This window comes from Vipera berus (assembly GCF_964194415.1).
Source record: "Vipera berus genome assembly, chromosome: Z".
Classification (NCBI taxonomy): Eukaryota; Metazoa; Chordata; class Lepidosauria; order Squamata; family Viperidae; genus Vipera; species Vipera berus.
In genome coordinates, this window is record NC_138205.1 from 72,896,273 (window position 1) to 72,920,113 (window position 23,841).

The following is a 23,841-nucleotide window of genomic DNA, read 5'->3' on the forward strand; positions in this document are numbered from 1 at the left end:
CTTTACAATCCGCTCGCTCCGTCTACAACCAAGCTACTTCACTACTCCTACCAAATGATAACTGCTAGTCAGATTTGAATTTCAGCGCCTGCCACAGGCAAGCTGCGTACTACGCATGAGCCTCATCCACGAGCGGCTGCTGCTCCGCCCATCCCAATTTCATAACGGATCGCCTTGTCTCACGCGGGTTTTCCGCCCTTAATGTGAAGTTCAACCGAACTTCGCCTTTTAGCAATCCTGCTAAACTGATTGTGCGGCAAAGCGATCGTAGAACAGTGAAGAGAATGATTGACAAGATTTTTTAGCCAATAATTCATAAGCAACATTCCCAAGATTGCTTTCTTAGCATTTTACAGCCGCCGTGTTTTAGGCTTATGCCATCCTTATATGGTGGTGGTTCGTAATCAGTTTATGAAATTGGCGGACTCTTAAAAAAGTCCTTTATATAGTCTTAGAACTTCAGAAATAGGAAATCCTAGTTGCAGACTTACAGTCCTTAATGCTTTGTGATTTATATTGGACTTCGATGGGACAACCCCTGCTAGTGAGGAAGACCAGCGAGATTTTAGCTTTCCTCTACCTTTTGAAAATCAGGGAGGAACGTATAATTCTGCTAACTTTTCAAAACAAATGAAAGTGGTGACATTCTAATATTGCAGATCGTCGTCAGTTTTATACATTTCTCAGGTGTTTTTTTAATTTTTGAAAAAAGGTTCTTTGGATGGAAAGCAAGATTTTCATTTCCTTGATGTTTCAAATGCTCTTTTCCATCCTTTGCTTTTCAGCAATACAGTAAAGTAATGCCTTTACATAATTAGCATTTTTAATCTAATTTTTATTTTATTCAAAGAATATATTATTTATATCAATATGTACATACACAGAACATAGCCAAAGCAGCCCCAGATATTATTTTCTGGTTATGTACCCTTTATCCAGTCATTTTATCATCCACTTCTGTAGCAAATGCTTCAGGTTTATTCAAGATTTAAGTAAGTCCTTTTGATCTTACATCTTTAAGGTGTTAGAATCATTTAGAAATCTGAAGCTAGCATATTTAATGTTTCAATACATAATATATATAGTCATATTTTCATGTAGTCCATTAAGATAAAGATATTCTAGAACAAAATATTTTTAAAATCAATTGATAAACATACTGGAGCACATTAAATGGAGCTATATCTCCTTTAGCAATAACAGTAGAATATATACAAAATAATTCATGTGGTAAATAACATGGCAAAAAAAGATACTGTAGCACGGGTTCTCAACCTGTGAGCTGCGGTCCACTATAGAGCCGTGGCCTCTGCCATTGGGCTGCGTGAATGGCTAGCTAGTGTGCACACTCCCTCCCACTTGTGCTAGTGCTGTTTTGTCGCGCGAGCGCTAGCCTTATCCTGCGCATTGCACAGGCGCTAGCATCGCCGTTTGCATCTCGTACGCACACACGGCCCCATGCCTGCCCCTTCCTTTCCCTCCGGGCTGCCAAGCTAGAAAGGTTGAGGATCTGTGCAGATGTACTTTGTTCAAGATAACACCTAGTGAGCTGAAACCGACAGAGGAGGCCAGAAGAGCAGCAACCCAAGGGCCAAGTGTCACCAATCAGCTGGTATAAGCTGGATATTATTTTTTTTAGCCTCCATGCAACAAAGCCAAAACATTTTGAAATTTCCTGACAGCGAGAACAATTAAATGAGTGGAACAACTTCCCTCTAGAAGTTATGGGTGCTCCATCATTGGAGGCTTTGAAGAAGAGACTGGACAACAATTTGTGTGAAATAGATCCTGCTTGAGCAGGGGGTTGAACTAGAAGATCTCCAAGGTCCTTCCAATACTGTGATTCTGTTAGTCTAACAAAGAGAAGGGGTAACATGACAGCAGTCTTCAAATATTTGAGGGGCTGCTATAAAAAAGAAGGGAATCAACCTAGTCTGCAAAGCATATGACGGCAGGACAAAAAGCAATGGATGGAAAGTAATCAGTCAAGGAGAAAAGCAACCTGGACTGAAGGAGAAATTTCCTAACAGAGAACAATTAATTAGTGGGACAAATGGCCTTCAGAAGTTGGGGGTGCTTTATCATTGGAGGTTTTTAAGAAGAGATTGGACAACCATTTGTCTGAAATGGTATAGGGTCTCCTGCTTGAGCAGAGGGTTGGACTAGATCTCCAAAGTCCCTTCCAGCTCTGTTCTGATTACATATTTGTCTGAAATGGAATAGCATCTCCTGCTCGAGCAGGGGGTTGGACTAGAAGACCTCCAAGGTCCCTTCCAGCTCTATTCTGATTACCTTACAGCTAGTTCACCCCCTGCGGTGCACCAAGGAAAGGCACACAAGTGCCAAACAGAATGAAATAGCAATTTAGGCTGTAAGGACTGCATTGTATCTAGCATGTATATTTTCCTAAATAAATAATGTTTATTTAATATATTAAGACATAAGGCAATAATATCTAGTCTTTTCAATCTCTTCAGAAGTTTTATTCAGGATTTGGAGGTTCCCAAAGTGCAAAGCTGCTTCCAAAAAAAAAAGTATGATTGACTGATGATACAACACTCTTGAATAATTCAAGGACAAGTCTGCAAAAGAATATAGTCTGAAGTCATCCTTATGTATGAGCATGTGTTGAAGGAAGTCTTCATCAGGGTTCAGTTCAAGCCGGGAATAAACAACATGGTGATTGTTTTAGAAAGAAGGTTGTAATTTATTGAAGAAGAGAGCCAGACAGAAAGATGGCTCTGGAAGAAAAGAGAGAGAGCACATGTACGGAGTGGGTTTTTATACCCTCTGGGGCTCTTGAGGTTGTTTCCTGTTCCTGTTTGAGGCTTTGTATTTCCTTTATCATGTACTTTGACCTGAATCTGAGTGTGCCTCTTTGGCATGTGGGTTAATCCTATTCTGTCCTAGATTTTGTGTGGAGTATGTAGATTTTAGGTGTCTTTGTCTTCCTAAGCTTCTAGCTGGAGGGCTCCAACCTTCCTGAATGTATTATCACATCTGTATTTCTACAGATCTGGTTTCTGCTTGGGGGAGAGAGACTTGGGGCTATTAAGAAAAACTGGGCATGCTTTTCTGCCTCTTTAAGATACTTTGATGAAATATAATATTCTGCCCTTTAAATATTTCCTTCTCTGGGGGGGCTGACTTCCCACACAAGTATGTCATCTATGCCATGTCTATTAAAAGCTATATATAAAAAAATTGGTTCAGCGGACTGATCTTATTCAATTTAATTTCAAGTAAAAGTGTCCCACAAACTAAGTTTTATTCCTGGCGAGTGCATGAACATATCTGTATAATTTTCTTGATAATAATATGAAAATGGTTTGCCATGTTTCACAGGATTTTATTTTACTTTACTTTCCAGTCTAGCCTATAGCCCTGCTATTCTACAGTACCAACAAGGTTCAACCAAGTCTTTTAAATGCAGATGGACTGCTGACTTGTCCTGATGACTCTTGTCCTGATGGGTTTGTCCCCAAAAGAATGCAAATGAATTGCTGTCTGTAAGGAATATAAATCCTTCCATTCCCCACCATCCAGTCAGAGCTGAAGAAGCTTCTTGGCAAAACATCTTTAAAGAAAAACAAGAAAGTCCAGTTGTCTCATGAAAAAGCATCCTTGGGATAACCAATCAGCTCCTAAAGAGCCTACGGCCCTGTGCTTTGGCTTTCTCAGCAGGACAGTAGCCTTCCCATCCACTGACAGGTCTTCCCAGCGGGCTACATTTCCTTTGCAATAGACTAACTCCAATCCCATAATCTCTAATTTATGGGAAAATAAATCAAACTATCTGGAAATTTAACCAACGTCAATAAACACGTTTAGGCGACCATACTCATAATACAGGGCCTACGTGCTCTGCGGATCCAATCACGCTCGATTTACGGTGACCGCAATTCCCAGCATACTCACGTGTGTCTCTCGGCGCATTGTATACTGGGAAATGTGGTTTCCGATGAGATCCTGAACTACTAGTCGCACTGCGCATCTGCAAGCTATCGTGGTACCGTTTCCTTACGGGAGTTGTTTTGTGATTTGCGGGAAATGGGGGTGTCCTAGCAACTAGGCCAGCCACCAGCTACTGACGATTCCAATGACCCCGTATAAATAAACGGCCGGCGAGAAGCGAAAGACAGTCGGTTCAGCCGCTGGTTTGAGCTTGGGAAAGGAAGGGAAGCCGCCTTTCGAATTGCTGTCGCTGCTGTTCAGCGCCTTGTTCCAGGGCTACAATTTTGAGAGAAGCCCAGGAACTTCTGTCCCTAGTTCCCCTTGTTCGTTCTATACAACTGTCCCCTTGGAGCTGCCCCCGAAATTTTAGAATAGTACACTGGTAAAAAGTGAGGAGGCGAGATCCCTTTGCAATCTCACGTGCTGAAGGATGCTTGAGTCCATTCGAGTCACTGGTGAGTAATAATGCCGCAAGGTCTTTGTTTCCTCATCCGGTCAGATCATTATAGTAATAAAACGACGGGAAGAAAGGGTTGGATCCAGCATCAATTACTGTAATCCGAGAAAACCTACTGAAATAGGGCGTAAATTAATCCTTACCACTTGTTCCATTGATTTCAAATAGATCCGTTTCAAATGGATCGTTTTAAATTCAGTTTTAGCAATGTGTCATTTCTGAGTAGAATTTAATTCCATCAGAGAGCAATTAGGTCAGTCCCATAAACTCTGTTGAGAGAGTAATATCAAGTCTGCAAAGTAATGATTAAAAAAAGCACACAGTTCTCAACTGGGAATTGTTTCCTCACATAATTACCTAATGGAGTAATGTGTTTTAAGTAAATTACTTTATTATTTTCAACATTAGTATGGTGGTTTTTTGCATATAGAACATAATTAGAGAGAGAGTATTACCATAATCAGGCACAGTTTGGTCTCTCTTTCTCTCTCTGTCTCTCTGTCTCTGTCTCTCTCTCTCTCTCTCTCTCACACACACACACACACACACACACACACACACAAACACACACACAAACACACAGAGAAATGTAATTATAAGCAAACATTGATCTGTCTGTACAGAAAAAAGGGGATCCTTTTCTCTGCATAGACAGAAAAACTCTGGGATCTACTATGGCGAAAGATTATTTCTTTTTTTCCTTATATACAAACAGGTAAATTAATAGCCATGCTCTATAATTATGATAGTTGTTGTTTGCAAACATGTTAGGACTGCCAGTTCTGGCCTGCACACATCAGGCTACAAGATGCCATCAAAGAATTGGAGTATTATATATCTGTTTGCTGTCATCTAATGCCTGCCTGGATGTTTACAATGCTGCTGTGGTAACTCTTAAGTCAAATCAATTCCCTTCCTTTTTGTCCTGAGAAAGACATTTCCTTTGGTGCCAGATTGTTTTATTTTCTCTTGTGTATAGAGGGAAGAAAGAATAACTTGCTCTGAGTAGGATAGGATTTCAAGAGATGAAATTTTGGGGAGTTCTCAACTCATTCCTGTATTAAATTACTTACTTGAGGAAGCCTCTTTGAGCAGGTCACATGAGTTGCAAGAACTCTCCCTCTCCTATTATGGAATCTATATATTTAAATTCAGTAATATTGCAAACATTCTAGTTGCAGCTGTTCTTGTAAAACAAGGAATGCTAGCACTATCAGTGAACAACTGGCCACATTGTCCCTCAGATACTTCAAAGAAGCCATGTTGAGGAGACAAATTTCATCAGCTGGCATCTAACTATCCAAACATATTTATTGGCTATAAAGCACAAACCTGTACAATGCCTTCTTTCAGATTATTATTTTTTTTGCTGTTTTAGATGGAGTGGCCTGCAGATTCCCTTTGAATTACTCTTAAATTTCATTCTTCCCATTTTGGTTTCATCAGCATCCCACCAAAATTTATTATTACCATCAATGAATCTACTCAGTTTTTCTACCTCATTGGTTTGTAGCAATCACAAACCAAACATAAAATTTCAGAGTTGAAATGAGGTATGAATTTGATTTTTTAAGAAAATTACTAGATGTACCTAAACTGAAGTGGTTAAGTTATATTATTTATATTATATTATTTAGGGCATGAGACTATAAAAGGGAATGGAATTGTAATGACACTAAAAAGGACATAACATTTTTATAGTTTTTAATAGTGAGTGCCACACCAAGTGCAGTAATCAAACAGGTGCTAAGGAAATAGGGGAACTCAGGCACCACACAGGTTATACAGAAAGTAAATACAGGGACTTCCAGGTTGCCACCACGGCCGCCACAGACATTTGGAAGGCAAGCTCTGTCTTCCACGTCCGATTTTGCATCGCCGGGGAGGTCCTGGAAAGGATTGAAAGTCCTGTAGAGGCGACTAGCGCCCACCCCATTGCCGGCAATGGCAAAATTGTCCTGATACGTTGCATGACATCACGTGACATCGCGAGTTTGACATGTCTGTAATAAAAGAAAACAAATATTTGCAAAGAGAATTTGTTCATGAATCCACTCCACAGAAAAAGAGGCATGATGGGCAATTGATGGGCTATCAAATAGGAAAGAATAAGGTACAGATAACATAAAAGGAGAAGAGTTAGCAGAAGTGTTATGTCTTTATATTAACAAATATGGAAGAGCAAGATTGTGTAGCATAGAGATTGAAAAATATCAGTGTAGACTCCCCAACAAGAGAGGTTCAAGAGATTGGGTAAGTTAATGATTGATTGGATTAATACTTCATCTAATCTTACAATTTTGTGAAGTTCTATTATATTTTATGAATGTTTCTGATAAGTATATATTTGTAATTTTAAGATCATTATTCAGTAATAAGCAGCAGTGGATTTATTGGGATGTATTTTCACAGTAAATATGTTTTGTTTGCTGTTCTGAGCTCTATGTTGGCTGATTGTGATTATTTTTATACCATAAATTCTGATTTGGCAATGCATCTGTATCAGCCCTTTCTCATGCTCCTATTTCTGAACTCCAGCTATGACACTCTTAAGATACAGGTCAGATGATTTTCCCTTCTGTTCTCTTTCAAGGGCATGTGTTCCCTTATATTAATTATCAAGGCCTTTTTCAACATGGTTTTTTTAATTAGAATTAAAATCCAATACCTTTGATTAGATGGTAGTTTTATGTTTCTTTTATACAATTTTGTAGTCATATTAGTGCTGAAACTCTTGATAGATTTATTTATTTATTTATTTATTTGTTTGTTTTTATAAACCGCCCTTCTCCCGAGGGACTCGGGGCGGTGTACAGAGGAAGGAAGGTATACAGATTGAACAATAAAAAACAATAAAAAACAATAGTAAAAACAAAACTGTGACCCCAATTAAAGCTATCATGCCAGGCCGGACTGCTGGAACAGGAAAGTTTTTACGTCGCGATGTTCAGAGTTGTAATAATTTAATCTATTGGTGTGGTTTTTTTACATTTTGATTTGTGTGTTATAATTTCTGGTTATAGTAATAAATCAATTCAATAGCTAAAACCAAGAAATTAAATAATTGATTACATTTGTATAATATGATAAATTATTGCTTGTTTTTAATATTGAGTAAAGTATGGCATTTACATGAGTAGATCACCATGTTACTACTTGGCTTATGTATGACTTCAGCCATTCTTTTGTTATTGAATGAAAAATGTCTTGTGATACCCTATGTTATAATCATGAATATATTTTACTAAACAACATTGATTCTTGTGCTGAGATATTATGAATTTGAATTATGTTGAATTTTAACAATGAACAAAACAAGGATGATTCAGAGGAAGAACAATAGAGCTGGAATACCACTAAGTAGACTCATACAAGTAGTCCTTGACTTACAACCAACATCTTTCTTTCTAAGCAAGACATTCGAGTGAGTTTTACACCATTTTATGACCTTTCTTGCCATAGTTGCTAGGTGAATTGATGCAGTTGTTAAGTTAGTAACACCGTTGTTAAGTGAATCTGGCTTTCCCATTGACTTTGTCCATCAGAAGGTCACAAGAAGCAATCACAGGACCCCAGTACTTCAGTCATCATAAATACATGCTAGTTGCCAAGCATGTGAATTTTGATCAGGTGACACATGCTGAAATGATCTTACGTGTGGAAAACCCTCTTCTCTCCATCTCCCTATTACAGGCAGAGTTTGAACTTGCAGTGCAGTGCAGAAAAATTGGCATTGTTTTTAGAACTTTTATAATTGAAAATCTGCTCTAAAAGTAATTGTTTGTCAGCATTTTTTCTTTTCCATTCAAATATGGGAAAAGAAATAGGTATCCATTTAAAGGAGACTTAATGGCCATTCTAGTTGAATTTTGGAAGAATGGGAAAGCTTTATCTTGTCAATAGCACTTTTGAGAAGCACTGCTAGAGCAGTGTTTCTCAAGATCAACTAATTTTAAGTTGCATGGACTGAAATTCCTAGAATCTTAAAATGGTTAAGATTGAGAAACTCTGTTGCTAGAGAAATCTGCAGAAACTTGACAGTTTTGTCAAAATGATAAAATGTCCATCATGCCATTACAATATGTCACTTTCATATGTTCATGTGACATCAAGATGTAGCACACATTTGATTTTGCTGTCCCCCCCCAGGTGTCTTTATTTTCCATATTTTAAATGATGGAGCAAATGAATGTTTTTAAATAATTGTTTAGTGCAGTAGGCAGGTCGGTTTTCCTGTTTTACAGTTCATGCACTTAAACAGGAAACTTTATGACAAATTCAGTGTGTTAATTTGAGGAAAATCCAAAAAGTTTCCAGATCTATATTTTTAAAAGATAGGGAAATTTTAGAAAGGACAAGTTCAGCCTATGTACTTATTTTTGCTGCACTAACATTGATAATTGTATGTGGAATTGCTATAATCCAAATTTCTCAGAGATGTATATATTTTAGTATTAAAACCTCTTTTATATATTTCTATGCCTGCATTCACAATACATATTAAAATCTAGAAAAATCTTTTTGAATGAACTAGGTTTTTTATTTTTTATTCAGAAAAGCTTCACTGGCCAGAGCAAGAACTCTCCAAGAAGTCCATCCTGAAGCCTGAAGAACAGAAATTCCTTTGCATGAATGAAACCAGAAGTGTTAAGTCCTGCATCCTGAAGGACAACTTCACCACAGGGACAAGCAACTACAATGTTTTGCTGCAGAGCAAAGAAGAAAAAAAACATCAGAAACATTCATCAAACCACCACAAAAGACTCCGGAAGCCCACCAAATCCACTCATGCCTCACGTAGTAATGAACACCACAAAGTTAAGACACCACTGTTCATACCCCCAAATGGGTGGTGCTGTTTCAAAAGGCACTCCTATTTTATTCCCAGATCACTCCGCAATGGGATTAAATTAGCACAAACTATTTCAGTAACAGGGAACAGCATAGGATTGTCAAGTCCACCCAAGAACAAGTGCAAAAGACATTTCACCTTTAGCCTAGGAAAGCCCAAACAGTTGCAGACATCTAAAAGCTGCTTAAAAAATGGAGAAGCCACTGGTCGAAAGTTTTGTATCCTCACTGCAATCAAGCCTTCCAATGTAGAAAGGGAGAAGATCAAGTTCTTCAAATCAGATTTTACTTCTAACCCACAGTTTGAATATGCAAGTTCTGCCCTGCCCAGTGTACTTGAAAAGTACAGCCAAGCATCCAGCTTATTTCTTAAACAGGTAAAGATACTTTTGCTATACCTATTTCTCATGCATCATTCTTTTTGATTCAGTTTTTCTACTTTCACCATACTTCTTATTTTTTCTTTAGATCTATTAGATTAGAAAGGGGATAGTCTGATTAGAAAAGAGTTTTTGAAAAGCAGGATGCCAGAACACAGAGCACCCGTGCGACTTTCCATTTTAAGAAGTAAAAGTCTGATGCAGAACCTCTGTTGACAATGGGCTCTGAAACAAGCATTCGTGACCTCAAAGCAATAACACGTGGATCATCATCAAAGCAATAACACATGGATCAGCATGGATCATCATGCAAATGGATGATTACATAATTTATGACAGGATGTTTAATGTAACCTTGCAGATACCCATACCTTTTGCTTAGGCTTCCATGGGAGAAGGAAAGATTTCTCTCACTCAAGGACAGGAGTGAGTTGCAGTCAGCAGTACGATGCACACGTGCATTATAGAGTCACACCATCAAGACCACCATCTTGACTTTTTGCATATTATTAAAAATAATTATTAATATTAATATTATTAATATTATTAATCCATTTTTGCAATGGATTAAAAATGTTTATCCATTTTTAATCCATTGTAAAATGGGGAAAAAAACCTACCTCCTACTTATTGTGTTTTTACAAGCAGGGCTAATCCACCATCTCTTGAGGATGATATAGATCTAGATTTAATGCACTGAATAGATTACACAGCCTTTCCAGCCCCCACCCCCCACCCGGCTTTGAAAGAATAATAGTTCAAATGTAGGAAAGGCAAACTGAGGAGCTTAGTAGTATGTTAAAGAGGGAAGAAGTTCAGCCCCTCCTGCGCATATACCACTTTTATAATCAAGCCTTCTAACTCTAGATTCATGAGTTCATGGGATACATCGGAATAGGACAGGTTTAAACAATTTTTCTTGCTTTTGAGGATGCTTCATTACCCAAACTAGGTAACATCACCAGTGCTTGTTAAAATTTAATATCATTAGAAATCAAAAGATATTAGATTGCTGATACTGATCTTTTGTTTTTTATCTCATGGTATCTTCTTGTCCTTTTTTCCCTCTGAAAAAATCAAAGCACAGTGAACAATTGGATCAGAAGATAAAATATTAAAGGGAACAATCTGCTTAAATGAAATGATTGTTCAACAGAAATCGTATATATGCATGTGGAATAAGTAATGAGCATTATAAATAGCTATCAGTATTCTAGAAATTTACTTTGGAAACTGGAGCATATCATTCTGAATTATTTATGCCACTTGCTACAAAATACAATGGCACTTCCTTCATAGCAGGAAACATTTTCCTTTTAGCATCAAACATTTCATGGCCTTACATGCCAAAATTTGTAGATGTGAGAGGAACTCCTCATAGTCATGGGACATAACGTGGATATGGAACTTTTGATATATAGTATGTCATCTGTCATGCCACAATAGCAGCTGCATTCCCTTTAGTAAGAGAGGGCTATTCTTCATGTCTCTTTACAATGGACTTGCCCACTTTTTTTGAAATAAATGGGACAGTCATATATGCAGGGATACATATATTTGTCTTACTATTTATAGGTGGTGCAAGGAGAATGGAGAATCATTGTTAAAATCATTGGAACAGTTTTTGAACAATATTAATTGTATATTAAGACATGTAGCTGTCATATCAGCATAGAAATTTTTGAAAAGAGATTTTGAAAAGATAACTCAGGTGCCTTGCTTTCCATGTCACTATTGTAACTACCCAAGGAATAGTGCTTCTGGTTACCACCACAAATGGCTAGAGAGACATTGCAAAGACAGGGTAATATTAAGGGTCAATAAGAATCATGAAACTGCTTTTTGGCTCTTTAAACTAGACTGAGTATCAATGTTCCTCCAACACTAGCCCTAAATTGGAAATACAAGGAAAAAATCATATATTTAATCTTGATGTGGAACTTAAAAGCATCGGTTCTGTTCATGTTCATCAGAGAAGAAATCTCTACATAGACAGTCTGCTTTTGTGATACACATAATTCCCAAGAGCAAACACAGTCATCCATTAGAACATTTAGCATATTTAACATTTATGTCTGCTATATTTTTGTCACAGGCTATCAGAATTATGGAACTCACTTTGCAAAAATACGGAAGTTATGAAAATTTTGAACAGTCCACTGGAGGAAGCCTGTTGCCTAGGAGTCGCATCTGGAATCATGTCCGAAAATACATGGCAAAAGAAGGCTGCCTGGGCGAGGTTAATTTGTTTGCAGCATTTCTTTGAAATAGAGAGTTACAGTTTATCCAGCATTCCTAATTGTAGTTTTATGGTAGCCATCATTCCTACAGGTGACATACATAATGGTAACCAATTGTCTAAAGAGTGATAGCCGTATGATGCAAGAACTATCAGTTATTTTGTAGAATAAGCTATTAATTCCTGTATGAATGCATCCATTGTTGTTTAAGTCATATTTTAGTTTAGACACAGAAATAAATAAAAGAAATGGAGGACAAAATGCTATGAATGCTGCCTTGATTTTTGAAAGACGTATAGCAATAGCACTTAGACTGATATACTAATCCATAATGCTTTACAGCACTCTCTGGGCAGTTTCTAATATAGAAACATTATTTCTGGGTATTCATTTTACTGATCTCAGAAGGAAGGGAGGGATGAGTCAACCCTGAGCCCCATCAGGATCAAACTCCAGGCTTTGGGCAGATTTTGCCTGCAATACTGTATTTTAACCACTGTGCCACCTGGGCAAGCATGCGGTATAACTCTACAAAACAAAAAGAAAATTGAACTGTTATCCACCACTGAAAGTGAAAGTAATAAAATAATGTTTTATGGAAAAGTAGTACATTGTTGAATGAAAAATATGAGTACCAATATGGCTTTATCTTCTATGACTTGTTTTTCTTCCTCAAGATTGTGGTTCACCTTTCTGAAGACCTGCTTTCTCGGGCCTCAATGACTGTGGTGAATGGCCGTCCAACTCTTACCATCAATATTTCCACTGCAAGAGAACATTGGTTAGAAGGGATGCTCAGGCATGAAATAGGTATGTAATAATTATTCTGGTTGAGTGTTCCCCAGCCCAAAGTACTCCAGCTTTGAGAAAATGGCTAAGGGGAATAGCAGCTTAGTCTAGTGTTTAAGATAACAGGTTAGAAACAGAGACTGAGTTCCAGTCCCACCTTAGGTATAAAAGCAGGTTGGCTGCGGAGTTTGGTCCATTACTCTCTCTCAGCCCAGCATACCTCACAGGGGCTATTGTGGGGAAAATAGGAAGAGGAAGTAATATCATGTATGCTTATCACCTTGAATTATTTATACAAATAATAGCAGGATAGCAATAAATAAAATTAGCAGGCAACGGGAAAATTAGGGACATGTCCTCTGTCTGTTCATATGCAAATACAAATCCTGTATGCTACTTCATGTATACAATATTTGGGCTGGCAACAGGCTTTTGCAAAAATATTGGAATACTTTTAAAAAATGTTTGTAACCCATTATATGTAACAAAACACTATTTGTGCTAATATAAATTGGAATTTCAGGAGCAAACTGCTTGATGCATTTGATTCAGAGTCAAATAGTTTCTTATTATTCTGAGAAGTCCCTTTAGTGGCTGGTGGCCATTGAAGAATTCTGTCTCTCTGGCAGAAAAAAAAGCAGCTTTGTGGGTGCAATAGTCCATTGTTTATGGAACAGGAAGAAAATTAGAATTCATGTAAAAAGGATTCAGAAAAATTATTTTGGACCTCATGTGAGTGCAGCACCTTTCTGTTCATCGTTGAAATAGCTTGAGTTTTTTTCAGATTTCTGCCTCCCCCTTAAAAAAAAATAGCACTGTCAGGTGCAAGAAACCAGGAGCTAGGATAGAGTTCAAAAACACTGCAAGTTTATTCCATACAACCTGTACACAAGAATCTACTCTATTAACGATCAAAGCAAATTGGCAACAGATAAGAGTCAATGGACTTCAAGGGGATGACTTAGGTCTCTTTCAGGGGTGTAGGGCCTTCAGATGGATGATGCATTTGATCCCACCTTCAGGCTCAGCCTGGTCACCTCCTACAAGCACTGCCTTAAGAGTTGCCTAAACTTTAATGGGAGGATTCCTTAAGTAACAGTAGTAGAAAAAAGTTTTCAGGGTCACATGGACATGTGCATAGCATGTATATAGCAGTTTTCAGTTTCTTTTTTTCCAATTGAAAAGTTTTAAAATACATTTTTGAAACATATACCCCATCTACCCCACTCCTCTCCCCATCCCTCCCATCCCAACACCCCCCCGACTTCCCAGAGCCGAATACAGAGTATTACATCATACAATCTTACTCTAAAATATTCTAATTACTATAATTACTTTAAACCCTATCGCGCTTTAACTCTCCTTAACCATAGAAAAGAAAAATAATATAGCCTCTAATTACAATAACTAACAACTATTCAAATGCTAAATGATACTTTGTAGTCCCATATTTGTTCTGAATAAAATCTATCCATCTTCTCCATTCCACTATATATCTCAGTTGCGAGTGATCTTTCACATATGCCGAAATTTTAGCCATTTCTGCCAAGTTCGAAACCTTCAAAGTCCAATCTTCAATTGTAGGCAGGTCTTCCTTCTTCCAGTATTGCGTTAGCAAAAGTCTTGCAGCTGTTATTAAATTCAACATCAATTTAGTTTCTATAGCAATACAATCAGTGATAATACCCAACAAAAACAATTGTGGTAAAAACCTTATCTTTTTCTTAAAAATCTTCTGGATGTTCCACCAAATTTTAATCCAAAAAGATTTAACTTTTTTACAAGTCCACCATACATGATAATACGTTGCATCATCACAACCACATCTCCAACATTTTGGCTGACAATTTGGATACATACATGCTAATTTTTTGGGATCTAAATGCCATCTATAAAACATTTTGTAAAAATTCTCCCTTAGATTTTGTGCTTGTGTGAATTTAGCAGTTTTCAGTTTCTTGACATGTGTATAGAGAGAGCTTTTTAATCCACCAATGAAGCATAGCACAGGTAGTCCTCAATTTACAATGGCAATTGGTCATTCTGCTTAGTGATGACAGTTCTGGTAGTCCTGGTTGTTTTGTTAAATAAATCATTAAAGGTCATTATGTGGGGATATCATGTGGTCATCTGCCAGCTTTCTCACTGAATTTCCTTGTCAGAAGTTGGCAAAGATGGCAAATGAAGACCACATTATCACAAGATGCTATGACTTCATAATTGTGAGCTGGGCTCTGAACATCCAGATTTTGATCATGTGACCCTGGGGATATTGCGAGGATCAATTGTATGTACCATCTGTTCAGCACTATTGCAAGGTTGAAGAGTCGCTGAATGATTGGTTATTAACCTGTAATATTTTTAGTGAGTACATATAAAAATAAAGATATTTTTTAAAAAATTTGTTAAGTCTATTTGCTTTGTTCCATAAAATAATGTATTTGTTATCTTTTTAATCTATTAAGTCAGTTATTATTTAGCGTATGATGAGAACATGACAGAAGAGAAGTTAACATATATACCCAGTCCACATAATTACAGATGGTCTTTGACTTATGACCACAATTGAGCCCAAAAATTCTGTGGCTAATTGAATTTCCTCCATTTTATGATTTTTCTTGCCACAGTTGTTAAATGAATCACTGCAGCTGTTAAGTTAGGAACATGGCTGTTAAGTGAATCTGGCTTCCCAATTGACCTTGCTGGACAGAAGGTCTTAAAGGGTGACCACATGACCCCAGGACACTGCAACTGTCATAAATATAAGACTGTCATAAGTATAAGCACCAAAATTTTGATCATGGGGATGGATGCTGCAATAGTTGTACATTATAAGTTACAAGTCACTTTTTTCAATGCCATTGTAACTTTGAACTGTCACTAAATGAACTGTTGTAAGTCAAGGACTACCTGTATATATAAAACCTCTATGAGGGTATGGCAGTGACCTCATAACTGGATGTCCAATTCAACTGTGCAGGCAATTGCCTCTGGCACTGCTTCATGCAGATCTAGGGAACCGCAGAATGCACTCCATAGGCAACCTTGCATAGGCAACTATGCACAATATTTTGCATATGAGCACCACAATTGCAACAAACATTCCATCTCCACTGATACAGGGCAAAGGCACTTCTTCCAGTATCACGCCTAATTCTGTTCAGTTTCGACTAGACAAAGCGAGGCAGGCCAAATCCTGCTGGTTTGGTAGAAGGATCATTGTCATTAAGTCAATATTAGGGTACCTTTGACCATCCAGTTCTTTACTGTAATCAAAATCTGAAGTAAAAGCCTTAAAGGATTTCCTGTTTTGCTTAGGGAAGAGACAAGCTCCCCTCTCAAAAAGGACAATGATAGCCTCCTTTCAAAGAAGGGCTGTGCTAGAAAGTAGTAAGTTGTGGCCAAACAAATAGAGTAAGAGTGATGGACGTCCAAGAGAAAGGTACAGAGTATGAACCAGATTTCACCCATTACAGTTTTAAGTTTGGATTGATTCAATGTCTGCCTTGCTTTTCAGTAATCATTTTGATATTACCTATATATATGTTGGTGCATTCTTACAGGAACTCATTATCTTAGGGGCATTAACAACAATAGCCAATTATGGAACAACTGGAGCGGGCGCCGGAAGCATGGGTTAAAACCCATCAACCCCACTGAGGAAGGCCTGGCCAGCATTCACAGTGTTCTGTTTCGAAAAGATCCTTTCCTGTGGCGGGCCGCCCTCCTGTATTACACTGTCTACCAAGCCAGCCAAATGTCTTTCAGAGACCTCTTTCAGGACATTGGGAAGTTTGTCACTGATCCCAATACTAGGTGGGATTATTGCGTTCGAGCCAAGAGGGGTTGGACTGATACTTCACAACCAGGTAAGCTTTTTATCTACCACTTGCAGATTTTGTTTGAAATTGGGACTTATGGGGGATTCCAGCAAGAGAGAAGTCTACCTCTTAGTCCTGAAAATATCCTTTACCAGTAAAAGGGATCTTTCTGGGGAACAAGGCACTACAATAAGTAGTTGCCGTTATTAAGAATAAAGTTTAATAACGACTATGTGAAGAAAATTCTATGGAGATTATTGATCTTCACAATCATAAATGACTTTCTTCAACTTCATGATTGTAGTGTTATCCCAGGGAATTCTCCTCTCATTGTTAAATCTTGTTTATGATTAAATGCATGGATTTAAAAGTATTAGCATCCTGATTGTAAATCTCTATGGAAGTGAATAATCACAAGATATCCTATTGCAAACTGTTACTACTTGCCGTAATAGTTCTTTGTCTTATAGAAGCAGATTTTAGGAATTAAACTTTAATCTTAGTTCCTTTTTTATGATGTACTTGGGTTATAACTAAATCTCTTGGGTAGGGTATGGATTAAAGTATTAATCTTTTAATATGCATCTGGATTCTATATGTGTTTAGTCACTAAGTTCAATGGGACTGAACATTGAGTATCTTGCAGTCTTCTAACATAATTATTTGTATTAAAGTTATAAATCCAACTACTTCAAAGAAATTTTATTTCCAAGTAAGTATGACATTTTCATTTTATTTTTCTTTTAAAAATTACCTATTCAAATTATCATTTAATGCTGCTTTAGTAAATATTTTACATTTTTAAAAGTTTTAAAAGTAAAGTCTCCACAATGATTTCTGATTCTTTTAGGGTGCTTTAGTAAAGATCAGGTCTACTTGGATGGCATCCTACGACTTCTGAGATACCGACATTCTATTGATTTCTACTTATTGACAGCTCTAGGAAAGGTGAGTAAATGGCTGGATAAGAAAATGTCAATCTAAATATGGTTTGTTTCTATTACAAATATACTATTTAAGACTAAAAGTTGACATGTAAACAGCAGCAACAAGTATCAAATAGAAGATTAGTGAACATGTTGAAAATATGATAGTTGATATTTTGATTTCATTAATTGGGAGATGCTGAATTTGTTCAAGGCTCATCTGAAGAATTTTAATGACTTGTTTTGTCATTCAAGTGAAGAAGTCTGGGGTCTTAATACCCTTGTAAATAAATGGCAAATATTCCATTTACTGATTCCATATTCTCCCACTCTTCTTGCTTTTATTTATTTATTTATTTATTTATTTGTTCATTCATTTATTCATTGTTAAATTCATTTGTCACCCATCTCATTGAGGGGTATTCTAGGCAGCTGACAACAATAAAAAAGAGTGTAAAAAATAAACAGAAATGAAAGAAATGTAAACAAAACAGAAATAAAATAATAGAATATTAAAATAAACAATAAAAAGTAAACAGTAGAAATATATCACTACGATAACAAAAATATGGGTGGAGAGAGCAAAGAGGGGGAGGGGAGTCTGCCATCGATCAGCAGCCATCTCCAGCAAGGAACTCCCTTATTTGGTCCCCAGGCCAAACAGGAGAACCAGGTCATCAGGCTACTGTGGAAGAATGGAAAGATGGGGACAAATTTTATTAGAGGCTCGGATGTTTCAAAGGGTGGGCATTGCAGGAAAAAGGCTGCTCTTTTGGATCCGGATAGTGGAGTTCTTTGATCTATAGGATCCATAGTAAGCCTTCTCTGCTGATGAATAGTGTGGGCTTGTCCCTGGACCTATATGATTAAGAGCTTTGAAGGTCATAACCAATACCCTGAACTGCACAGGTTTAATATAGGCCATACTAAGGGCAGCAAAGACTACTTTTGATGTTGCACTTTGTATCATTTGAAGCTTCTGAATGGATTTCAAGGGTAGCCCCACGTAGAGCACATAGCAATAATCCAGATGAGAGATGACTGTGACTTGAGTAACTGAGTGAAAGGAGTCATGATCCAGGAAAAGTCATAGCTGGTTGCATAAACCAGAGATATGCAAAACCTCTCCTTATTTTATCCAGGACTAACAATGACAAAAACCTGGATCCTGAGTCTCCATGCACCCAAAGCTACTCAATCTTGCCAGGGTTCAGTCAAGTCTGTTGGTTCCCCATCCAGGTCCCTACAGCCTCCAGGAATCATGAGAGAGCAGAGACAGTATCCCTTGGGTCACCATGTGTAGAAATGTAGAACTGTGTATCATCAGCATATTGAGATATCTCAACCCATGATGATGGACGATCTCATCTAGTGGCTTCATGTAGATGTAAAAAAGAATGGAGGAGAGTACTGAACTCTGCAGGACACCACAAGTGAGCAGTCAGGAGCTGGATCTTTCATTCCCTGTTAACACTGATTGAGGCCTATCTTGGAGGAAAGAGCTGAACCAGCACAAAACTGTGCCACCCAGCCTCAATTTGTGTAATCAGTCTAAAGGATACCATGGTCACTGAGAGGTTAAGGAGAGCGAGAATGGTTGTACTACCCCCATTCTGCTCCTGCCTGAGATTGTCTATGAGTGTGACGAAGGCTATCTCTGTCTCATAGCTGGATCTGAATCCTGAGTAAAAAGAGTCCAGGAAATCTGTTTCATCCAGGAGCCCCTGGAGCTGCCAAGCAGCTACCTTTTCCACCACCTTTTCTAAAGGGAAGATGGGAGACAGCACGAAAGTTGCCCAGGCAGGTGGGGTCAAGTGATGGTTTTTAAGGAGTGGATAAACCAGGGCCTCCTTAAAAGATCCTTTATCACTGCAAGAACCCACCTGATGATCACTGTTCTGGAGGCTTTCAACTTCCAGGAGGGGCAAGAATCTAATTGACAAATGGTTACATTGACAGCACAGAAGATCCTGTCCACTTTCTTAGTTCCAACAGGGTCAAACTGTTCCCAAATTACTGGGCAATATGTCTCCGTAGGCTTCTCATAAGGAATAGCACCACAAAAAGTTTCTAACTGGGAGTGTATCTGAGCGATTTTATCCAACAGGTGTTCAACAAATTGTTCTGCACAGTCCTGAAGATGATTGCCTGAACACTCCTGCCTAGGAGGAATTGAGTAATCTGGAACAAGGTTGATGGGCAACACTGCAGATTCAATAAGAGAGGAGAAATACTTTTGTTTCCCTCTTTTTATTGCCACAAGATAGGCCTAATAATAGCAGCTCTAAGATATGTCCAGTCAGAGTTATCCTTTGTTTTCCTCCATTTTTGCTCTAGATCAAGCATGTCAAACTCGCAACGTCACGTGACGTCATGCGACATACCGCGATTTTTTCCCCATTGCGGGAAATGGGGTGGGCGCGGTTTCACCGTGACGCATCCGGCCTGCAGGCCAGCAGTTTGACATGCCTGCTTTGGATGTTTCTTAACCATTTCAGAACCCCTAGTCCCTCTATGAACCATGGGCTGTGATGGGTGCAAAAGGTCATGAGAGATCACATAGGCACAATCCTGTCCAAAGTCTCAGCTGCCTTTTGGTTCTAGACTGTTACTAAGGGTTTGGCAGGGCCATGCAGCAAATCTTTAAGGGATATCCCCCAGTTCCTTCTAGCACACCTTTGGTCTCCAGGGGCGGACCACTCAGTCGCCCTGCAGAGAGAAGTAGCATAAGAGAGTCTCAGGGATATCGGCATGATCTGACTATGATGGCAGAATAGTGTTATGTCACATGTTGACATTGTTGCAATAAGAATATAAGATATTCACTGTTCTGAGTCCATGAACTAAAGCCAATGAAATCCTGAACCACTTCTCAAGCCAAACTCCAAGGAAGGCACACTGAGGACATTCAGAATTATAGGTTTGTGGAACTCCACTGACAATTCTGAGACAATTCTGGCAATTCAGACAGGGACATTGCTATGCAGCCAGGAGGTCAGTACGAGAGCAACAATCCCAGCTGATTCCATGAGCCCAATCTCAGAAACATGGTTTCACAATCAGAGACTAGGGCAACAACATTCTTTTACACAACTCCCAGGCTTTTTAGTAAAGCTTTTACAGATAATACTTACAGGTAGTCCTCAGCTTACAACCATTCATTTAGTGACCTTTCAAAATTACAGTGGGACTGAAAAAAATGACTTATGACCATTTTTCACACTTAAGACCATTGTGGCATCTGTGGTCACATGATCAAAATTCAGTTACTTGGCAACGGGCATGTATTTATGATAGTTGCAGTGTTCCAGGGTCATGTGATCACCTTGCCACAAGGTGTCATGTGACAAGCAAATTGATGGTGAAGCCACCCTCTTACTAACTTAACAACTGCAGTGATTCACCAAACAATTGTGCCAAGAAAGGTCATAAAATGGGGCAAAGCTCAGTTAACAACTGTCTTGCTTAGCAATGGAAATTTTAGACTCAGTTGTGGCCGTAAGTCGAGGACTACCTTTATTTTTACTGTTCTTCTGAAAAGTGACTTCATGGTTACTTTTTAGTGATGTTTATATTAATGCTGACAGTTGATCTGAATCTTGTCCAGCTGTTTGTGATATCCCTGAATTAATTTATGGTTGTAGTGCTTAAAATAATTGAAAATATAAAATTACTTTACATGAAACCATCCTCTTCATTTCAGGAGAATACAGAATGGGATAGCTTCTATTTCCCCTTCCTTAGAACTGTTTGAGGAGCTAGAAGAGACAACTTGTAAAAGCTACTAAAACAGAAGAAATATCCTCTTCCTCCAACCTCTAAGTCCAAAAGAGGTCTGCTGATCTAAGGACTTTGATTGTTGGAAGAGGAAGTTGTCTTTGTAAGTGCCTGATTCTGGAGTCCCAATTTTACTTACTCCAGAAATAGCTGTGACATAGATAATTTGCTTTCAAAATACTGGTATAGTAATGTTTTGTAACCTCCACAAATGGGTTTATGTCTACTGAAAAAATGATAGATGGTTTTCCCCCTAAAAAATTCTATTGTGACTATGTTAAATGGGATTAAAGTACAATCTCCTTTGAGTTGAGCTTCTTTCTGGACATACATGTATACATATGCACACTTTTTTGACAGAATTATACAAGTAGCCTCAGTTTTAAGTACTAATAAGATTTAGTACCACTTAGCTTCAAAGACCAGACCTGGTCAACCAGGTGCTGCCATCTGCTGGTTTTTCCTTCATTGCATTTTATTTTTGTTACAGGGATTAGCTTCCAATTTTGGTTTCATGCTGAAGTACCAGGTGGGGTACAGCTAAAGGTGAAAGCATGTTTAGAGAAATTAGATGCTTTGAAACAAAGAAAGCCTGAAATTATTTTTCCCCTAATGCCTAGGTTTCATATGAGGATTTGGATCGTCTGAAGGATTTAGGATTGACTGAAAACATGAGGGTGCCACATTTTTTGCAAGACTATTCTCGGTACATGGAACATCTAGAAAAGATCATGGAAGTCAATGAGCTATCTGACACTGAACTCCAAGCTCTTGTACCCTAAACCAGCCTGTCTCTCTGTTTCACATGAGTCACTCTTATGTTTCAGCTCTGATATAACTCGAGTGGATTAACTGAACTTATTTTTGATCCCTGGCCAAACTCATATTTTTTGGACCTGCTTGTTTTTTAAGACTGAAAAACTCTAGCTACAAATCTGAAACTCAATTGTCTTTCAGGATAAGAAAGAAAAATCTAGTTTGGCCGTTTTAAGTATTAAGCTATATGTAAACCAAGCAGATTAAATTGTAGCTATAACACAGGCATATCTTTTAAGAAATTATTGTATAGATTTGTCAATAGAGCCTTTTCAGATTTTACTGGCTTTTGGATTGTCTCTCTCTCTATACTATTTAATATTTGGGGGCTTAGCTTCTTTCAACTTATTTAGACAATTGTCTTCTGCTATATCAAAAGGATCAATGCCTTACTGTGGGGTTTGCTTTCACTACACTCACAATCTGTGCTTTAACCATTAGAATTGCAAGGATACCACTGAATGCTTGAAAAACACTGGAAACAGCTATATTTCATGACTATGGATGTATGCTCTAGTCTTGTGGATTTTGCATGTACAGTGTAATCCATTTGATGTCAGTTTGTCTCATTATAATTCACTAATGGAAATTACGTGAAAGGGTAGGGAAGGAAAATGATCTCCTTTCATATTTATTAGTTTACTAAGAACATTCCACTGACTTGTCTTTATGTTTTCATATTTCATGAAATTTAATTTAAGGAAACGACATTATTTTCCTCTTTATTTTTGATTATGTATAAATAAATTTACAAGAGGAAATTGGAAAGAAATAAAACTTGGAATTCTATTTTTTTACCCTTTATTCAGATCTACACCGAAATATATTGATATGTAAAAAATTCTTTCTGTTTGTTACTGATACAGTTATAAAAATAGTTAGTGTAATGCTTGTGAGATACAGTGCAAATGCATTTGTATACCTAAACAAAAATCTCCAATTTGTTTATGCATGACTGCAAAAGCACAGAAGCCTATTTGAAAAGTTTAGGCTGGCCACCAGGTTTTGTTTTTCTCTTTAAGACATTGATACTTTTGTTTTTGGCACATATACATTTAGCACAAAATGATGGGATGTATATATAGCTTTATACTCATTTTAGAGTAGGTTTTCCAAATCCTTCCACATATCTTCATATTATTTAATTAAATGACAGCCTATTGATGCAAAATTACATATTTTGAATAAAAACCTTATATACAAGAAGATTGGAAAAATAATTCATCGTACAATTGTAAAAATAATATTCTTCAGTGTAATGACAATCTAAGACAGATGGGACAAAGAGCAAGAATATGCACTGAATTTGATGCAAATTAATATATCCTGTTATTACACTCTTATTTATGTTGGATCCATCAACACTGATTTCTGAACTGTGAATTCAATAAAGAGACTCCTGTTGATTTTAGAGATCTCTGGTATTGCTGTTTAGATCAGGGGTAGGCAACCATGGCTCTTTTATGACATGTGGACTTCAACTCCCAGAATTCCTGAGCTGGCTGTCTCAGAAATTCTGGGAGTTGAAGTCCATGAGTCATAAAAGAGCCAAGGTTGCCTACCCCTAGTTTAAATCAAAATGCAATTAAATTGATAGTTCATCATACTTTATTATCCGTTAAACAATAGCTTATTTTGAATAAAGTATAAATGTTCATTGTATGTATTGCTTCAGTATTCATTGTTTTGGTAGCATAGGCAATGCACTGTGACTTTGCCTTATATTATTTCAGAACAGAGCTATTGTAAGTGCATGCTATCATTCAGATTGTCGTAATGAGCCTGTCAATACAGTTAAGGGTAATTGTGTTCCTGCATTTATTTCTTACC

The 23,841-nt window shown here is 37.6% G+C and overlaps 1 protein-coding gene across 1 annotated transcript; it reads left to right on the plus strand.

Moving 5' to 3' along the window:
- The first annotated feature begins 4,203 nt into the window (after positions 1-4,203).
- MATCAP2 (microtubule associated tyrosine carboxypeptidase 2) lies at positions 4,204-22,800 on the plus strand. The gene is made up of 7 exons (XM_081343251.1): positions 4,204-4,409; positions 8,966-9,639; positions 11,738-11,881; positions 12,560-12,692; positions 16,235-16,540; positions 17,343-17,440; positions 21,816-22,800. Exons 1-7 carry the CDS (start codon positions 4,385-4,387, stop codon positions 21,975-21,977), a joined length of 1,542 nt encoding a protein of 513 aa, XP_081199377.1. The 5' UTR covers positions 4,204-4,384; the 3' UTR covers positions 21,978-22,800.
- Positions 22,801-23,841: the final 1,041 nt, after the last annotated feature.